At 50.8% G+C, this 19,704-nt stretch overlaps 1 protein-coding gene across 1 annotated transcript in view; it reads right to left on the minus strand.

The window, feature by feature from the left end:
- Nucleotides 1-19,704, minus strand: part of ARID3B (AT-rich interaction domain 3B) — a 100,575-nt gene that overhangs the window by 37,057 nt on the left and 43,814 nt on the right. Inside the window, exons 3-4 of the mRNA XM_060260395.1 lie at nucleotides 6,025-6,096; nucleotides 4,553-4,625 (exon numbers count right to left, since the gene is read on the minus strand). Of these exons, the coding sequence (XP_060116378.1) occupies nucleotides 4,553-4,625; nucleotides 6,025-6,096 (145 nt within the window). The remainder of the gene's footprint in view (nucleotides 1-4,552; nucleotides 4,626-6,024; nucleotides 6,097-19,704) is intronic.

Below are 19,704 nucleotides of genomic sequence, written 5' to 3' on the forward strand. Positions count from 1 at the left end.
AAATTTCAAACTAAGAACGTTGGCACCGGAGCGCATGATCCTTTGCTGCCCAATACTCCTTTCAGATAGCAAACCCCTCCCCGTCCCCCCCCCCCCCCGCCAACAAAACTGGACAAGCTGAGCAAAGGGAGGGCTTTTAGGGTATTCCCTAGATAGGGAAGATAATTGCCGCTGGTGCCCATAGATAAAAAGAGCCCAGCGCCAAACGCTTTCATCAATATCAGCGTTTCGGAGCAAAGCTTTCCCCACATCTGAAGACGTGCAGATAAGAAACACAACAGCAGGAAAACATTAAAAAACACACGCTCGAGCTTACAAAGCCCCTTCTATGTATATACACATCAAAACCAGATCGGACAAGCCACCTGGGAAAACGAAGGTCACGCAGAAACCTTGAGCGGTAGCAGCGTGACACAATCAGAAACGTCTTTTCCTCCCGCTTTACGAGAGTTGTCACAAAGGAGGCACTTAAAAGGAACAAAACATTCTTGCCCGGCCCGGGTCCCGTTAGCAATCTTAGCAGACTTGCTTCCTCGAGTTCAAGAATTAATTCGTTCTTTCTTTTACAAACATGCAGAGGCAACCCTACTTTACCCACAGGGCCCCCCCTCTACCACAAGAGAGTTCCAAAATGTCCAAATCTATCCAGATGGAACCCTGCCATGGAACGGAAACAGAAACCAGAACGTTTAAACCAGAGCCTCAGATTCAAAACAAGACTGACTTTCCTAGATCGGACTAACAGATTTATCTAGCTGTGGGGTGCTGGGGGGGGCAACGGTGGGAGGGGCTTCTGGAGTTCTGGGCCCACTGGTGGACCTCCTGATGGCACTAGGGTTGGGCCACTATGTGATGAAGAGCACTGGATAGGATGGATCCAGCATGGCTTCTCTTATGTTAATAAAGTTTAATAAATTCAGTGCCAGAGGGACAGCTGTGTGGAGAACGTTCTAAAAGTGAGGGGCCACAACCAATGCTTCCTCTAAGCTGTTGAGTCTTGTGAGCAAAAATTCTACTTTGTGAGCTACTGGCATTAAAGTTGTGAGACCTTCATAAGAACATGAGAACCCTGCTGGATCAGACCAAGTGGCCAATCTAATCCAGCATCCTGTCTCACACGGTGGCCAGCCAGTTCCTCTGGAGGGCCAACAACAGGGCGGAGAGGTCGAGGCCTTCATAAGAACATCAGAACAGCCTTGCTGGATCAGACCAGAGGTCCATCTAGTCCAGCATCCTGCCTCAGTGGCCAGCCAGTTCCATTGGAAGGCCAACAACAGGGCATAGAAGAGGAGGCCTTCATAAGAACATCAGAAGAGTCCTCTTGGATCAGACCAGTGGGTCCATCTAGTCCAGCATCCTGCCTCACACAGTGGCCTGCCAGTTCCTCTGGAGGGCCAACAACAGGGCACAGAGGCTGAGACCTTCACAAGAACAGGAGAACCCTGCTGGATCAGACCAAGTAGCCAATCTAATCCAGCATCCTGTCTCACACGGTGGCCAGCCAGTTCCTCTGGAGGGCCAACAACAGGGCAGAGAGGTCGAGGCCTTCATAAGAACATCAGAACAGCCTTGCTGGATCAGACCAGTGCTCCATCTAGTCCAGCATCCTGCTTCACACAGTGGCCAGCCAGTTCCTCTGGAGGGCCAACAACAGGGCATAGAGGCCAAGGCTTTCATAAGAACATCAGAAGAACCCTACTGGGTCAGACCAGTGAAGGTCCATCTAGTCCAGCATCCTGCCTCAGTGGCCAGCCAGTTCCCCTGGAGAGCCAAAAACAGGGCATAGAGGCGAAGGCCATCATAAGAACGTAAAGGGGGCCACTCAGCTCGATTTACTGCCATTTTCACGTCCCGGTCTGCTCCTGCTTTTCAGCCTCATCTTTTCAGAGGCGCCTGTGGAATCTGCTGTTTATCTTTCACATAAGACCTCCAAGGGCCTTCCTACATTTGCCAGCCTGTGGCAAGTCAGCTTGTACTATCAAGGAAATGGTGAGCGGATCGCTGGGCACCAAGGGCAGCTTTGGAAATTCATTGAAGGCTGAAGGCAGCCTCCCTGCTCTGACAAACCGGGCAGAACATCACACTAGTTAGGAGAGGACGAATTAACAGGAAAACGGGCTAGATCTCAGCGGGCGTGCATGGGGACTGTGCTATTTACAGGAACCAAGTGCCACGAAAAGAAGAAATGACTCATCAATGCAGATAGACATGTATGGAGATTAAAAGGCCGACGTGGGTTGTACTGCGGTGGAGGGGCGGGCGAATTAATGGTCTCTTTGGATCTTTGAAGCTAAGCAGGGTCAGCCCTAGTTAGCTCTTAGAGGGGAGACCACAAAACACAATTCTTCATCGCTGGTGAAATCTTCGGCTTGACTTCGCGAGCGAAGATTTGAGAAAGGTGCAGTAATCCACGTCTGCTGCAGGCTCGCTGGTGGCTGACAAGACCAATGCGGGACAGGCAGGTCCGGCCACAGTGGCTGAAGGGAAAAGTCTGATTTGGGGTTGATGCTGTAGCAGTGCGATTCTTTTTTGACTGCAAGTAAGGATGCCCATTGACTGCGGCTAGCCAACTGGGGGGGGGGGGAGGGGCGGAGACGAGCTTTGTTTAGGCCACCTTTTCTAGGCCCCTCTCCCGTGCGGAACAAGCAGTGCTGTCCCTAAATAAGGCTGCTTGGTCGTTCAGGGTGCTGCTGAAAAATGCTTTCGTCTCCGGGTCAGCATCAGGCGACCAATACCCTGAACCGCCTACATGCAGGATCGGGACTGCGGCTTCCAGTGGCATCTTCCACCTGCCGTTTCGCCCCTTGCCCATCGCTGCAGGACTTGGTGGGTTGTGGGTGTGGATATGCCCTTCAGGCCTGCACAGAGGAATTTTTAGGTGAAGCGCAGTGTGCGCGGTACTGGCTCCACCCTTTCACCTTGGGGTCATTTGCCATGGCCCAGTAAGCCAGGCTGGTGAAATACTTACTACCATTCTGTTCAAAAATAAATCCGGGAGAAGGGCAGATCTGGTGACACCTCTATAACCCAACAGAAACACAGTTCCATAGAGTGATCTTTTATCTTTCTCCCTCTTTGAAGAACCAGACACTGGTTTTGCATGCCTCCCCCCCCCACCCCGGACTTCTTTTTGTAGCAGAACTCCTTTGCAGAGAGCCAGTTTGGTGTCGTGGTTAAGTGTGCGGACTCTTATCTGGGAGAACCGGGTTTGATTCCCCACTCCTCCGCTTGCACCTGCTGGAATGGCCTTGGGTCAGCCATAGCTCTGGCAGAGGTTGTCCTTGAAAGGGCAGCTGCTGTGAGAGCCCTCTCCAGCCCCACCCACCTCACAGGGTGTCTGTTGTGGGGGAGGAAGGGAAAGGAGATTGTGAGCCGCTCTGAGACTCTTCAGAGTGGAGGGCGGGATATAAATCCAATATCTTCATCTACCTCACAGGGTGTCTGTTGTGGGGGAGGAAGGTAAAGGAGATTGTGAGCCGCTCTGAGACTCTTCGGAGTGGAGAGCGGGATATAAATCCAATATCTTCTTCTTCTATTAGGCCACTCCCCCCTGATGTAGCCAATCCTCCAAGCGCTTACAGTAGGCCCTGGAATAAGAGCCCTGTAAACTCTTGGGAGGATTGGCTACATCAGAGGTGTGTGGCCTAATATGCAAAGGAGTTCTGCTACAAAAAAAAAGTCCCCCCCCCAAAAAAAAACTCTGTTTGGGGCAAGTGTTGCTCTGTATCCTTGGTGCTTGGGAGGGGCAACAGGGTGAGGGCTTCTGGTGTCCTGGCTCCACTGGTGGACCTCCTGATGGCACCTGGGGGTTTTTTGCTCCTGTGTGACAGAGTGTTGGACTGGATGGGCCATTGGCCTGATCCAACATGGCTTCTCTTAAGTCTGGGGCAAGTGATGCTCTGTATTCTTGGTGCTTGGGAGGGGCAACAGAGTGAGGGCTTCTGGTGTCCTGGCTCCACTGGTGGACCTCCTGATGGCACCTGGGTTTTTTTGGCCCCTGTGTGACACAGAGTGTTGGACTGGATGAGCCACTGGCCTGATGCAACATGGCTTCTCTTCGGTTCTTATGTGACACAGAGTGTTGGACTGGATGGGCCATTGGCCTGATCCAAGATGGCTTCTCTTATGTTCTTAAATCCTGATGGCACCTGGTTTTTTGGCCACTGTGTGACACAGAGTGTTGGACTGGATGGGCCACTGGCCTGATCCAACATGGCTTCTCTCCTGTTCTTACCCCAAACCATCTGAAGAAGCAAGTTTGTTTACAACTCAAGTTCCTGCACTGGAGCTACGCAGGAATCTGCTTCCTCCAAACTCAGGACATTGGTTTGTCAGGAGAAAGCAAACTCCAACTGGCCTTGGCGTCCCCATTCAGCTGGCAGAGAATACTGGGAGTTTATCCCGAGGCTTCCCAAATTAGCGCGGGGATAAGGGAAGGAGAGAGCAGGCTGAGATGAACACACCTTCGTCTGTGCAACGTCACAAATAAACTCAGGTTTGTCGGGACGATGCGAATGCAGCCGCCGTCTCTTTTTTTTTGGGCTTCACTCACCCCTTTTCTGCATGAAAACGAAGAGGTCGTCCAGGAATTTCTTCCGCTCGGGGTCGCCGTCCAGTTCGTACAACTGAGGGACAAAGCGAGAAAAATTTAAATCTGGCAGGGCTGGGTGGGAAAGGCAGAGCGAGGAGCAGCAGGCGACAAGCCTCAACCGGTGAGACAAACGGGGCTCAACTCGGAGGGACGGCAGAGAAGGAAGAGGAGAAGGCGCAGGAGGAGGTTTGGACTTTGGGCTCCTAAGTCAAAGCAGCGTCCTTCTTTGGAGGGCAAATATCCCGCAGTTACTCTTCAAATAGCTAAATCTGGCCGCTTCACCTTTAGGACGAGAAAATTACTAGTAGTTTGAGATGCCGGCGGTGTGTTTGCTTCAACGGCCATTCCTGTACATTTGTCAATTTTAATAACGTTGTAATACTTTTATCGTGTTTTTAAAGCCAGTTCTTATGGATATGCATATTTATCCCTTTTAAGATGCTGGCTTTTGTTGTAAATAAAATCTATCTGCCTGCCTTCGATATAAAGGCAAAGGCGGTCCCCTGTGCGAGCGCCAGACGTTTCCGACTCTGGGGTGACGTCGCATCACGTTTTCAGGGCAGACTTTTGACGGGGTGGTTTGCCATTGCCTTCCCCAGTCGTCTACGCTTTCCCCCCAGCAAGCCGGGGACTCATTTTACTGACCTCGAAAGGTGCCGCGCCCCTGGCGCCCCCCGGTGTCCCTCGACGTGGCCGTAGCCCCTCTGACTGCGACCGCCCCCTTTTTGGTCTCTCGCTGGAGGCCCCTGAGGTCTCAGAAATAGGGGGAGGGAGCTGGGTTCCCGCACCTCAGGCTCCCTGCCCCCTCCGGCTGTACTTGGGCTCCTGTCTCTCTCTGTTGGCAGCCCCTCTGCAGCATCAGCCAGCTTCCTCCGCGCCTTTCTTCCCTCACTGCTGCTGATGCTGCGGGGCGGCCAATCTCCCCACGTCCAAGGACGGGCGCGCTGACTGTGTGGGCTGGTGGGCGTTGCAGGCGTCACTCTGCTCGCAGCCGTAGAGGTATGTTGGGGCTCGGCTACGGGGGCTGCCAGCGTCGCCCTGGGTAGCCCCTCGGTTGCCTGTGGGCGGGGAGGGGGACTAGCGGGAGCGGTAGGGGGGGCTCCCCGCAGAGTCCCGGCCCGGAAAGAAGGCTGAGCCAGCTACCTGAACCCAGCTTCCACCGGGACTGAACTCAGGACATGAGTAGAGCTTGGACTGCAGTACTGTAGCTTTACCAGTCCGCACCACGGGGCTCTTCAGCCTTCAATATACCCAAGGGTTATTCCTTTCCCATGTTATCCTTGCGACAACCCGATGAGGTTATGGTAGATTGAGATACAACTTGCCCAAGATCCCTGCTGTGAGTTACCCAGCATGGCAGGAATCGGAACCAAGCTCTTCCCAGACCCAATGAGATACCACCCGGGCTCTGCAACCGAAGGCGCGGCACCAACCTTGGCAAAGTCTCGAGACACCTCTCTCCCTCGGCTGCTGTCTGCTTCTTCGTTCCAGCTCAGGTTCCCGTTCTTTAAAAAAGAAAGAAATGAGGGCATTAACAGGAGGCGGCGTGTCGAAATACAAAAGGGCGCCTCGTTTTTACTTCCAAGAACCCTGCCGCACAGATCGAGGCGGGAAACCGCATTTGTAGTTGAAAAGAGCAAGAGTGCAGCAGCACCTCAAAGACCGAGAAAATCGGTGGCAAGGCTGGAGTTCGCTTTTGAGTGGTGACGCACGAAAGCTCGTAGGGGAGGGATGGTGGCTCCATCATAGAGCATCTGCTTGGTAAGCAGAAGGTCCCAGGTTCAATCCCCGGCATCTCCAACTCAAAAGGGTCCAGGCCAAGTAGGCGTGAAAAAGCTCAGCTTGAGACCCTGGAGAGCAGGGGAGGGACAGTGGCTCAATGGTAGAGCATCTGCTTGGTAAGCAGAAGGTCCCAGGTTCAATCACCGGCATCTCCAACTCAAAAGGGTCCAGGCCAAGTAGGCGTGAAAAAGCTCAGCTTGAGACCCTGGAGAGCTGCTGCCAGTCTGACTTTGATGGACCCAAGAGGGTCTGATTCAGTAGAAGGCAGCTTCATATGTTCATATGTATCCTGCCACAAATTTTGCTAATCTTCAAGGTGCTCCTGGACCCTTGCAAATTAGGGTTGCAGTGCTTGGTTGAGCCAGAGATGGCCAGCGGATCATTTTCACAGGAGAGAAGAAGAAGAAATTGGATTTATATCCTGCCCTCCACTCCGAAGAGTCTCAGAGTGGCTCACAATCTCCTTTACCTTCCTCCCCCACAACAGACACCCTGTGAGGTAGATGAAGATATTGGATTTATATCCCGCCCTCCACTCCGAAGAGTCTCAGAGCGGCTCACAATCTCCTTTACCTTCCTCCCCCCACAACAGACACCCTGTGAGGTAGGTGGGGCTGAGAGAGCTCTCACAGCAGCTGCCCTTTCAAGGACAACCTCTGCCAGAGCTATGGCTGACCCAAGGCCATTCCAGCAGCTGCAAGTGGAGGAGTGGGGAATCAAACTCGATTCTCCCAGATAAAAGTCTGTGCACTTAACCACTACACCAAACTGGCTCTCCTGAAGTGCTTCAGTAAGGAAGCAGAAAGCCTTCCTAACCTGCTACACGCTCACTCAGCAAACACTGTGCCTGGGAACCTGCGGACTTCAGAAGCCCTCCCGCTGTTGCCCCACCCAAGCAACGAGAGACCTTTTCAGAATTCAACTGCCCTTGCGGAATTCTCGAGGGACTCCGCCAAGTGATTTCGAATGGTGGCTTGGATCCTATGGAGGATTCCCATGAGCCAAAAAGGTTTTGGTGCCTAGACTGCAATTTCCCTGCATCCTCCTTCTTGCTGCAGCATGATCCCACCCTAAAATGTTCCAGGGAGAACGGGAACTCGAGGAACAGTGCAAGATAGATAAGGGGAGAAATCAGAGGTGAGGCAGCCATTGTGTGGTCAAGAAACCAACTTCAGGCCAGCACATTGGAGTCTGCTTTGACAGGTCTTGGTGGCCACATTCACGAAATTGAAGTAATCCTGGTTAATTAGAAGAAGACAGAAGATATTGGATTTATATTCCGCCCTCCACTTTGAATCTCAGAGCGGCTCACAATCTCCTTTTCTCCCTTCCCCAACAACAAACACCCTGTGAGGTGGGTGGGGCTGAGAGGGCTCTCACAGCAGCTGCCCTTTCAAGGACAACTCCTACGAAAGCTATAGCTGACCCAAGGTCGTTCCAGCAGGAGCAAGTGGTGGGGAATCAAACCCGGTTCTCCCAGATAAGAGTCCGCACACTTAACCACTACACCAAACCGCTCTCAGTTAAATGACTGGTCCACGTTATGTCTGAAATGGCCCTCGGACTTGTGTCGTGACTGCACAGGTAAAATAACTGTTTGGCCAGATGACCAAGAATAAACTGGGTTTTCTCTATGAAGAAAGGCTGAAGAGGTTAGGGCTCTTTAGCTTGGAGAAACGATGACCGAGGGGTGACATGACAGAGGTTTACAAAACTAAAGCATGGGATAGATAAGTTTGAGAAAAAGTACTTTTTCTCCACAGTGGCAACGCTGAATTTGAAATGCTGGTCTGAAAAACTGAGCTGGGACTGGAGAGAGACAAGAGGGCAATGTTTCCAAAGTTGTCATAAATTTATGTAGCTGCTTCAATAGTGTAAGACAAGGTGACGTTATGCATCTTTTCTGCCCAAACACGTATCCCCCACAAGTGTAGGCAAAGTTGCAAAAATATACACAACCGCCTCACACATTATATAACTTAATCTTCTGTCTGGAAATGAAAATTTCATCTCTCCGGCAACTGCCAAATCCATCTCGACTGTGTTAAAAATCTGAGCTCCTGCTATTATTCCAGTGCTTAGTTAAATAGACAGTGACTTTGTTGCTACTTAACAAGACGTTTCAAATTATGCATTTAATATCTGCCTCTTCCTGCTGTATCCTTTCTTCCACAAGGATTTCAACCGGGGCTATATTATTTCGTCTAAAAGCCTACGTGCTATGCAGACTTTCTTGAATAAATGAATGACATTATGGGAAAGAAGTGGATCCACTCATTTACTTAAAATATTTACACCCCATCTTTTGGTCCTCCGGGCATTTTACGTGTTCTCCAAAGGACAGGAAAAACACAAATCAATTTCAAACTCAGCGGCAAGGTCACATAAAACCAACGCACGACAACCAAAGTGGTCCAGATGCCAAATGAAAACCATGGCTGAATCAGCCACTCACAAAGCCTCAGCTTGACCTTCCTCACACGGTTGTTGTGAAGATAAAACAGAGAGCAGGAGCACGTATTCCTCAGCATGTCCCCACGGAGGAGAAAGGCAGGATATAAATCAGGGGCGGCCAAACTGTGGCTCTTTCACACATATTGTGTGGTTCTTGAAGCCCCCACCACCCAGGCGGCAGACGGCTTGGAGAAGGCATTTGTCTCTTTAAATCGCTTCTCCAAGCCAATGCATTCAAAGTTAAAGTTGTTTTACTTCCACCTCTCCCTCCCCATCTTCCTCCCTCCCTCATGTCTTGCAGCCAATTTGGTGTAGCGGTTAAGTGTGCGGACTCTTATCTGGGAGAACCGGGTTTGACTCCCCACTCCCCCACTTGCAGCTGCTGGAATGCTTGGCTCAGCCATAGCTCTTCGCAGAGTTGTCCTTGAAAGCGCAGCTGCTGTGAGAGTTCTCTCAGCTTCACCCACCTCACAGGGTGTCTGTTCTGGGGGAGGGAAGATAAAGGAGATTGCGAGCCGCTCTGAGACTCTGAGTGGAGGGCTGAATACAAATCCAGTGTCAATGTCTTTGTCATCTTCTTCTTCAGCAAGTATGGCCACCCCTGGTATAAGTGAACGAACTAAATACAAACAAACTGCAGGCGGACCTTCCAAGTGAAGGGATTACCACCCTAGGATCTGAAAGCGCGGCTCAAAGTGGATTTATTCAGTGCAGCTGCTGAATTGTAGCTTCATGTGACCTATGAAAGCTGGTTTACCCCTCATAGCGATGCTAGCCAAGGAACCAGCTGGGCCTCTGCAGGCGAGGAAGCAGACTAGCAAAGACGACAAAACGGACATTCGCCAAGGGGAACCGGGATGGAAATTACTCCCAAACGAGCCGCAGACCACCGCTTGCCTTGCGTCCGAACTGACTGATGCCAGTCAGTTAAGACCACTAAACGTCTACTTAAATAAACCGGACTCTCTCCTCGATTCCCGGAAGCTGCGATCAGTGAATGCCGGATAGACGGATCCTCTCCCTGATGATCACGCACCCGTTTTTGGAAGGACGGATGCCGAGTTTAAAAACACGGAGAACGTTTGTGTCCGATGAAGGGAGCTTTGACTCTTAAAAGCTTATGCCCGGCGGTGGCCAAACTTGCCACATAGAACAAACGTCAGATGTTAGAGAGCTGAAAGAATCATAGAACTGGAAGGGACTCCCCCGCCCAGGGTCATCTAGTCCAACATCCGCACAAAGAACCGTCTTGCCTGCCTGCTCTCAAACATCTGACGAGTGAACATCAGATGTTTGAGAGTAGGCAGGAATGCAAACAGATGGGGGAGGGGGAAGGAGGGAGAGGTGGAAAGAAAGCAACTTTTAACTGTAAAGGCACGCTCCAAGCTGCCAGCTGGCTTGGCTTGGCGAAGTGATTGTAAAGAGAGGAATGCCTTTTCCAAGCCGGCCGATGGGGTGGCGAGGGCTGTGAGAGCCACACAATGTGTGTGAAAGAGCCACGTGTGACTCACAAAGTACAGTTTGCACACACACACACACACACACCCCGCGCCCCGGCTTATTCTCTGAAATGCTTCTTGGTCTCTGAGGCGCTACTGAAATGAACACTGTTCCAACTGCACTGACCCGCTGCCCCCTGAAACATGAAAATAAGCAGAAGTAAGTACCTGGGGGCCAGTTTGGTGTAGTGGTTAAGTGTGCAGACTCTTATCTGGGAGAACCAGGTTTGATTCCCAACTCCGCCACTTGCAGCTGCTGGAATGGCCTTGGGTCAACCGTAGCTCTCGCAGGAGTTGTCCTTGAAAGGGCAGCTGCTGTGAGATCCCTCTCAGCCCCACCCACCTCACATGGTGTCTGTTGTGGGGGAGGGAGATAAAGGCAATTGTGAGCCACTCTGAGTGGAGGGCGGGATATAAATCCAATGTCTTCTTCTTAGGGAGGTGAGAACCTTCACCATGGCAGGATTCCTGGTGCGAATGCCCCATCCTCGGATTACCAAGACAAGGCTACTAAAAACGCATTCGCATTTTCTACATTCCATTTCTCCCTGCAAATGTTGAATCAAGCATGGAGTTCTGGCAGAGGGCCATCAGCGGCTATTAGCCACCGCCGTATTGTTGGAACTCTCTGTCTGGGGCAAGTGATGCTCTGTATCCTTGGTGCTTGGGAGGGGCCACAGTGGGAGGGCTTCTAAGAACATCAGAGAAGCCATGTTGGATCAGGCCAAAGGCCCATCCAGTTCAACACTCTGTGTCACATAAGGACATAAGAGAAGCCCTGTTGATCAGGCCAGCGGCCCATCCAGTCCAACACTCTGTGTCACACAGTGGCAAAAAAATTTATATACACACATACACTGTGGCTAATAGCCACTGATGGACCTGTGCTCCATATTTTTATCTAAACCCTTCTTGAAGGTGGCTATACTTGTGGCCGCCACCACCTCCTGTGGCAGTGAATTCCGCATGTTAATCACCCTTTGGGTGAAGAAGGACTTCCTTTTATCCGTTTTAACCTGTCTGCTCAGCAATTTCATCGAATGCCCACGAGTTCTTGTATTGTGAGAAAGGGAGAAAAGTACTTCTTTCTCTGCTTTCTCCATCCCATGCATTATCTTGTAAACCTCTATCATGTCACCCCGCAGTCGACGTTTCTCCAAGCTAAAGAGTCCCAAGCGTTTCAGCCTTTCTTCATAGGGAAAGTGCTCCAGCCCTTTAATCATTCTAGTTGCCCTTCTCTGGACTTTCTCCAATGCTATAATATCCTTTTTGAGGTGCGGCGACCAGAACTGCACACAGTACTCCAAATGAGACCGCACCATCGATTTATACAGGGGCATTATGATACTGGCTGATTTGTTTTCAATTCCCTTCCTAATAATTCCCAGCATGGCGTTGGCCTTTTTTATTGCAAACGTACACTGTCTTGACATTTTCAGTGAGTTATCTACCATGACCCCAAGATCTCTCTCTTGGTCAGTCTCTGCCAGTTCACACCCCATCAACTTGTATTTGTAGCTGGGATTCTTGGCCCCAATGTGCATTACTTTGCACTTGGCCACATTGAACCGCATCTGCCACGTTGACGCCCACTCACCCAGCCTCAACAGATCCCTTTGGAGTTCCTCACAATCCTCTCTGGTTCTCACCACCCTGAACAATTTAGTGTCATCCGCAAACTTGGCCACTTCACTGCTCACTCCCAACTCTAAATCATTTATGAACAAGTTAAAGAGCATGGGACCCAGTACCGAGCCCTGCGGCACCCCACTGCTTACCGTCCTCCATTGCGAAGACTGCCCATTTATACTCACTCTCTGCTTCCTATTACTCAGCCAGTTTTTGATCCACAAGAGGACCTGTCCTTTTACTCCATGACTCTCAAGCTTTCTAAGGAGCCTTTGATGAGGAACTTTATCAAAAGCTTTCTGGAAGTCAAGGTAAACAACATCTATCGGGTCTCCTTTGTCCACATGTTTGTTCACCCCCTCAAAGAAATGTAACAGGTTAGTGAGGCAAGATCTTCCCTTGCAGAACCCATGCTGAGTATTCCTCAATAACCCGTGTTCATCAATGTGCCTACTCATTCTGTCCTTGATAATGGTTTCTACCAACTTTCCCGGTATTGAAGTCAGACTGACTGGCCTGTAATTTCCCGGGTCTCCTCTGGAACCTTTTTTAAAGATTGGGGTGACATTTGCTACCTTCCAGTCCTCAGGAATGGAGGCAGATTTCAATGAAAGATTACAGATTTTTGTTAGAAGATCCACAAGTTCAACTTTGAGTTCTTTCAGAACTCTCGGATGTATGCCATCCGGACCCGGTGACTTATTAGTTTTTAATTTGTCTATCAGTTGTAGGACCTCCTCTTTTGTCACCTCAATCTGACTCAGGTCTTTCAATACCCCTTCCAAAATTAGTGGTTCTGGGGCGGGCAAAAAGTTCTCATCTTCCACAGTGAAGACGAAGGCAAAAAATTCATTTAGCTTCTCAGCCATTTCCCTATCCTCCTTCAGTAATCCTTTTACCCCATGGTCATCCAAGGGCCCCACTGCCTCCCTGGCTGGTTTCCTACTTCTAATATATTTGAAGAAAGTTTTATTGTTGGTCTTTATGTTTTTTGCAATATGCTCCTCATAGTCCCTTTTTGCCTGCCTGATCACAGTCTTGCATTTGATTTGCCACAGCCTGTGTTCCCTTTTACTAATCTTACTTGGACTGGTTTTCCACCGCTTAAAGGAGTCCTTCTTACCTTTTACAGCTTCCATTACTTTGTTTGTTAACCACGCAGGCCTTTTCTTATGCCTGTTTGTGCCTTTCCTAACTTGTGGTATGTATTTTATCTGAGCTTCTAGGATTATGGTTTTAAATAGCATCCAAGCTTCCCCAAGCGTTTTGACCGTATGTACCTTTCCTTTCAGTTTCCTCCTCACATGCCTCCTCATCTCAGTGTATTTACCCCTTTTAAAGTTCTGGTGTCCTGGCCCCACTGATGGACCTCCTGATGGCACCTGGGCTTTTTTGGCCACTGTGTGACACAGAGTGTTGGACAGGATGGGCCATTGGCCTGATCCAACATGGCTTCTCTTATGTTCTTATGTGACACAGAGTGTTGGACAGGATGGGCCACTGGCCTGATCCAACATGGCTTCTCTTATGTTCTTATGTGACACAGAGTGTTGGACAGGATGGGCCATTGGCCTGATCCAACATGGCTTCTCTTATGTTCTTATGTGACACAGAGTGTTGGACAGGAGGGGCCACTGGCCTGATCCAACATGGCTTCTCTTATGTTCTTATGTGACACAGAGTGTTGGACAGGACGGGCCACTGGCCTGATCCAACATGGCTTCTCTTATGTTCTTAAGGTGGCTCAGAACAGCCACTGCTTCTGCATTCTATCCTGACAACCACCTTGCAAGGGAGGTTAAGGCTGAGAGAACGTGACTGGTGCAAGGTCACCTGGCAGGCTTCCAATGGTGGTAGAAGAAGAAGAAGAGTGGACTTCTATATCCCGCTTTTCTCCACCTTCAGGAGTTTCAAACCAGCCTGCGATCGCCTTCCCCTCCCCACAATAGACACTTTCTGTGGCAGGTGGCGCTGAGAGTGCTCTGTGAGAACGGTGGCTGGCCCAAGGTCACCCAGCTGGCTTCATGGGGTGGGGAATGGAGAATCAAACCCGGTTCTCCAGATCAGAGTCCGCTGCTCTTCACCACTACACCACACCGGCTCTCCGCTCTCTCACTCCAAAAGTGGGGATTCGAATATGGAACTCGTTTGGCGTCCTATCTAGTATGCCACGACGGTTCTTCATTTAGCTTTTTTAAAAAAACCTGCAGCCCCAAAGGGTTAACGCAGCGGGAGAAAGCGGGGAAACTTACATTAAGCTTCTAATTGACGGTGGGGAAGCTAAATTCTGCAGCCATCCGAAGTGCAAACACCCACCGTGAAAAGGTAGCTAGGGCAACCAACCAAGAAGCCACCCCAGGGAGGTCAAACATCGCTGGCTGCTTCAGATCAGCCGCCCGCCATCTGGTAGCGGAGCAGCCTCGCTGCAAATAGCTTCAATCAGACAAAAAAAAAAACGGCCCCTGGAATTCAACCGAGGGTTTCTGCCAAACAAAAACGGGGGTCCAAATTTTTGCTTAAAAAAAAAAAATTAAATCCATTCTAATGCCCACGGTCTTAGCGGCATCTGGTTGAGACACTGATGCCGAATTAGCAAGATTAATAGCTGCTTTCAGAGCCGGGCAAACCCCCTTCCCCACCCCCCACCCTTCTCTGGACACCCTAATGCCCGCTGATTTCATTGGAGGCAGTAATTCCTACAGGAAAGTCAGTTATCTGGCGAGCCCCGCCGGGCTGAAAGATATTTAACGGGGGGGGGATTACTGCCGCTTCTGTTGTGTCAGCTGTTTACCCCGGCAGGCTCCGACTACTGGGTCTCTCCTTCGAGAAGGGCGCTGAGAAGAAGCTGGGCTTGGAGGGGTGTGTGTGTGTGTTTGTGTGTCTTTCTGCAGAGATCACATCCCCACGCCTTAGCCCCCCCCCCCTTTCCCTCCACACAACAATGATCCTTCCGACAGATTGGTGGTGGGGGGGGAGAATGCTGCTCATCAAAGAAGCAAGTTGAGAAGAACGAAAACTTGTGGGGGCGGCTCAACCCTCGAGTCAGGAGAAGCCTGCAATTTGGGGGGGAGGGGGCGTTATAAAAGGCAGCATGGGGGGGGGGGGCGAGAGAAAGGAAGAAAACAGGAATAACTTGTTTTTCTCATTAGCCGACACGCACGAGAACTGCCGCTTGCGAGAAGTGACTGGAAATGGCCAACCAAGGGTCCTCTGACCTCAGCCAAGACCTGGCAGCGGATTTGCTCCGGTTGGTCCCTAGAATGCTCTCAGGACTGTAATAAGTGTCGTGTTTTAGAGCAGCGACTCCCACCTTTTTGGGTATGGTGGCAGACTCACAAGTCCAAATTTACTTGGTATGTGACCCAGGCAGGGCTGGCCCAAGCTTTATTTCTGTGATTGCCACAGAAATAAACAGCTTTCAAAAGAGGATGAGATAACTTCATGGAGGATAACTCTACCCACGGCTACTGGCCATGGTGACTATAGGGCAGCGGTTCCCAAGCTTTTTGGCACCAGGGACCGCTTTTGTGGAAGACAATTTTTTCCAGGGACCAGGAGAGGGGATGGTTTCGGGATGATACAACCGTGCACCTTATTTCTATTCGTTTGGTGTGGTGGTTCAGTGCGCGGACTCTTATCTGGGAGAACCGCGTTCGATTCCCCACTCCTCCATTTGCAGCTGCTGGAACGGCCTTGGGTCAGCCAGAGCTCTCGCGGAGCTTGTCCTTGAAAGGGCAGCTTCTGGGAGAGCCCTCTCAGCCCCACCCATCTCGCAGGGTGTCTGTTGTGGGGGAAGAAGGTAAAGGAAATTGTGAGCTGCTCTGAGATTTGGAGGGCGGGATATAAACCCAATATCATCATCATCATCATCATCATCATCATCATCATCATCATCATCATCATCATCATCATCATCTTCGCCACCCAACCTCTTCTCTACAAGCAGACTCAGAAGCCCTCTAAGTCCGTTCCTTTTCTCTAACTGCTGTTTCCCTTGCAGCAGAAAACTTGGATCTCAATTCCTAGACCGTTATCCTATACCCATCCCAGACAGGTTTCACCACACAGGCAAACTGAGGCTCAGTAGTGAACCATCTGCTTGACACGCAGAAGATCCCAGGTTCAATCCCAGTTATCTCCAGTTAAAAGGACCAGGCAGTAGGAGCTTATTTATTTATTTAACCCTGCCCTCCCCGCCAAGGCAGACTTAGGGCGGCTAACAACACGAGGGTCAGCGACAGCACGCCCAACCATTTAACAGTAAATACAAACAACATTAAATCTAAAAACGTTAAAACATTTAAAACATCTGGTGCTAATTCGACGTATTCAGATAACAAGATATTAGGGGTGGTAATCAGACCAGTCGATTTTTAAGCTTCTGGAGGTCCCAGACAAGCCACTGGTGGTGTTTCTGGGCCCAATCCATCGCTGTAGATGTCATTACGAAAAAGCGTGGTGGAAGAGTGCCGTTTTTAAGGCCCTGCGGAACTGTGTGAGCTCTCGCAGGGCCCTCACCTCCTCCGGCAACTCATTCCACCAGCTAGGAGCAGCGATGGAAAAGGCCCTGGCTCCCCCTAGCCTCTTTTGATGCTGAGGACCATCAACCGGTTTTGGGTTCCAGACCGAAGTGCTCGCTGGGACATATTATGGGGAAAGGCGGTCCCTAAAGTATGCAGGACCCTGGCCATATAGGGCTTTGAAGGTGATAACCAGCACCATGAAGCGAATCCAGTACACTATCAGTAGCCAGTGCAGTGCTTTTAGCACAGGCCGAATGTGCTCCCGTAAAGGAAGTCCCATTAACAACCTGGCTGCAGCGTTCTGCACTAGCTGGAGTCACCGGATTTGGGACAACGGCAGCCCCACGTAGAGGGCATTGCAGTAATCTAATCTCTAGATGACCGTAGCACGGATCACAGTAGCCAAGTCGTCACAATCAAGAAACTGCCTTACCGTCCGCAGATGGTAAAAAGCTGACCTGGCAGTGGCAGCTACCTGGGCCTCCGTCATTAAGGAGGCGTCCAAGAGCACTCCTAAGCTTTTAACCTTGGGCGCCGGCATAAGCTGCACCCCATCGAAGGTCAGTAAATGGACCTCCGGTCCCAGACCGCGGCAACTTAGGTACAGGACCTCCGTCTTCGTCAGATTTAATTTCAGTCCACTCAGCCTGAGCCACCCCGCCACAGCTTGTAATGCTGCGGGCAGATCTTCTAGGGTGGAATCGGAATGGCCACCCATCAAAAGGTAGAACTGGGTGTCAACAGTGTACTGGTGACAACCCAGCCCATACCTCTGGGCAACCTGGGCGAGGGGGCGCAAGCAGGTGTTAAAATAACATAGGAGAAAGAACCGCTCCCTGCGGCTCTCCACAAATAAGTGGGTGTCGCTGGGATAGCTCTTCCCCTAGTGCCACCCTCTGTCCCCGACCTTGGAGAAAGGAGGAAAGCCTCTGCAAGGCTAACCCCTGGATTCCAGCACCGGCCAGGCGACAGGTCAGTAACTGATGATCAACCGTGTTGAACACTGCCGACAGGTCTAATAACATCAGCCCCGCCGAGCCACCTCTATCCCAGCCAGCTGGGAAAGACCTCTGCTTGAGACCCTGGACAGCTGCTACTGGTCAGAGTAGGTGATACGAGAGACCTCTGCCTGAGACCCTGGAGAGCAGCTGCCAGTCCGAGCAGACGATACTGACTTTTGACAGACCATAGGGCTGATTCAATATAAGACAGGGGTGTCAAACATGCAGCCCGGGGGCCAAATCAGGCCCCCGGAGGGCCCCTATCAGGCCCCTGAGCAACTGGCTGTCATCTGCTTCCCTCGGCCTCTCCCTTGCTTCCTTCTGCATCTCAGCTTGCTTTGCAAGGCTTGCTCAATCGCACAAGAGCTACGGAGCAAAACCTCGATTTTCTCCATTGGTTAAGGCTCCACCGCCTCCTGGTTCCCTGGGGAGGGAGGGAAAGAGCCAGAGCTTCCTTTGCCCAGTTCCCCGGATCCCACGGGAGAGATACAAAGAAAGTACCTTTAAGACCAATGAGTGCTAATGTTTTAAGTATGTTTTATTTAAGGTTTTTTTTAAAAAAGAAATCTTTAATGGTGTTTGTGTCCTTTTAAAAGTTTATCTCTCTGCTACCTAATCTTAAATATGTACACGCACGGCCCGGCCCAACACGGTCTAGCCTCACAAGGTCTCATGTATGTCAGATCTGGCCCTCATAACAAATGAGTTTGACACCCCTGAGGCATGGCCGCTGCTTTCGACTGTGCTCCGGACAAACCTGAGCAGGAAGCCACAAAAACAGTCCCATCCACGCCAACGGAGAAACGCAAAAACCCTTCCCGCTCTTTGCAAAGACAAACTGACAAGATGGTTTGGCCGTCTCAAGACGGTCTTACCCAGTCGGTTTTAGACCTGCATGCAAGCACTCCTGAACGTTTCATTTTTCAAAAAAAAAGTTGTAAGCCCTCCCCACAACACAAAACCTGCAGGCGACATTCCCCCTTTCCCTCCACCCTGAATGCACCTTCTGAGGGTAGTTAGCTATCGAAGCGCTCCTCCCCAGAGCCTGCTAGCCTGACTTTACAGAAGCAATTAAACCAGCGGCTATTTTAGGATTACTCCTGAGCCACCTGGAACATCTTATTAGAGTGGAATTCAGATGTCCAAAACAATTCCAGTTTCCCCGCTGCCCTGCCCCCCTCTACAATAAAGGCCAGTTAACCCTTTCCTCATGGGGAGACGAAAGAACTCTCTACAGTGTCAACGTATCGCCGTGCAGGGCCTTTTTTTGTAGCAGGAACTCCTTTGCAGGTTAAGCCACACTGTAGCCAATCCTCCTGGAGCTTACAGGGCTCTTCTTACAGGGCCTACTGTAAGCTCCAGGAGGATTGGCTACATCAGGGGTGTGTGGCCTAATATGCAAAGGAGTTCCTGCTACAAAAAAGGCCCTGGGTGTTACCATTTCTTGAGGAACTGGGTCAGTGGCAGGGTCGGTGGCTCAGTGGTAGAGCATCTGCTTGGTAAGCAGAAGGTCCCCAGGTTCAATCCCCGGCATTTCCAACTCAAAAGGGTCCAGGCAAGCAGGTGTGAAAAACCTCAGCTTGAGACCCTGGAGAGCCGCTGCCAGTCTGAGTAGACAATACTGACTTTGATGGACCGAGAGTCTGATTCAGTATAAGGCAGCTTCATAGGTTCATATGAAATTATTCACAAGCTTTAAGAACATAAGAGAAGCCACGTTGGATCAGACCAATGGCCCATCCAATCCAATACTCTGTGTCGCACAGTGGCCAAAAAACCAGGCGCCATCAGGAGGTCCACCAGCGGGGCCAGAACACCAGAAACCCTCCCGCCGCTGCCCCCGCAAGCACCCAGAATACAGAGCATCACTTGCCCCAGGCAGAGAGTTCCATCTATACCCCTGTGGCTGAAAGCCACTGATGAACCTCTGCTCTGAACCCTTCTGAGGTCCCTAATCTTTTTTGAACTGTGGGTACCGTGGAATTCTAACACGGTGTAGTGGATGCAGCCCAAATAAGGGCCGCCGCATGAGGCGGAGCCAGCCATAAAAATGGCCGCTGCGCCCTGACCAGGCAAGCCCGATCTCGTAAAATCTCAGAAGCTTAGCAGGACCGACCCTGGCAAATACTTGGATGGGAGACCACCTTGAAATACCAAGTTGGGATGAAAGGGGCGGGCTTTAATCAGCCACCCCTCTGAGTATCCTCCAGGCCCCCAGTAGAGTT

This window comes from Heteronotia binoei, chromosome 19, assembly GCF_032191835.1.
Source record: "Heteronotia binoei isolate CCM8104 ecotype False Entrance Well chromosome 19, APGP_CSIRO_Hbin_v1, whole genome shotgun sequence".
In the NCBI taxonomy this organism is placed as follows: Eukaryota; Metazoa; Chordata; class Lepidosauria; order Squamata; family Gekkonidae; genus Heteronotia; species Heteronotia binoei.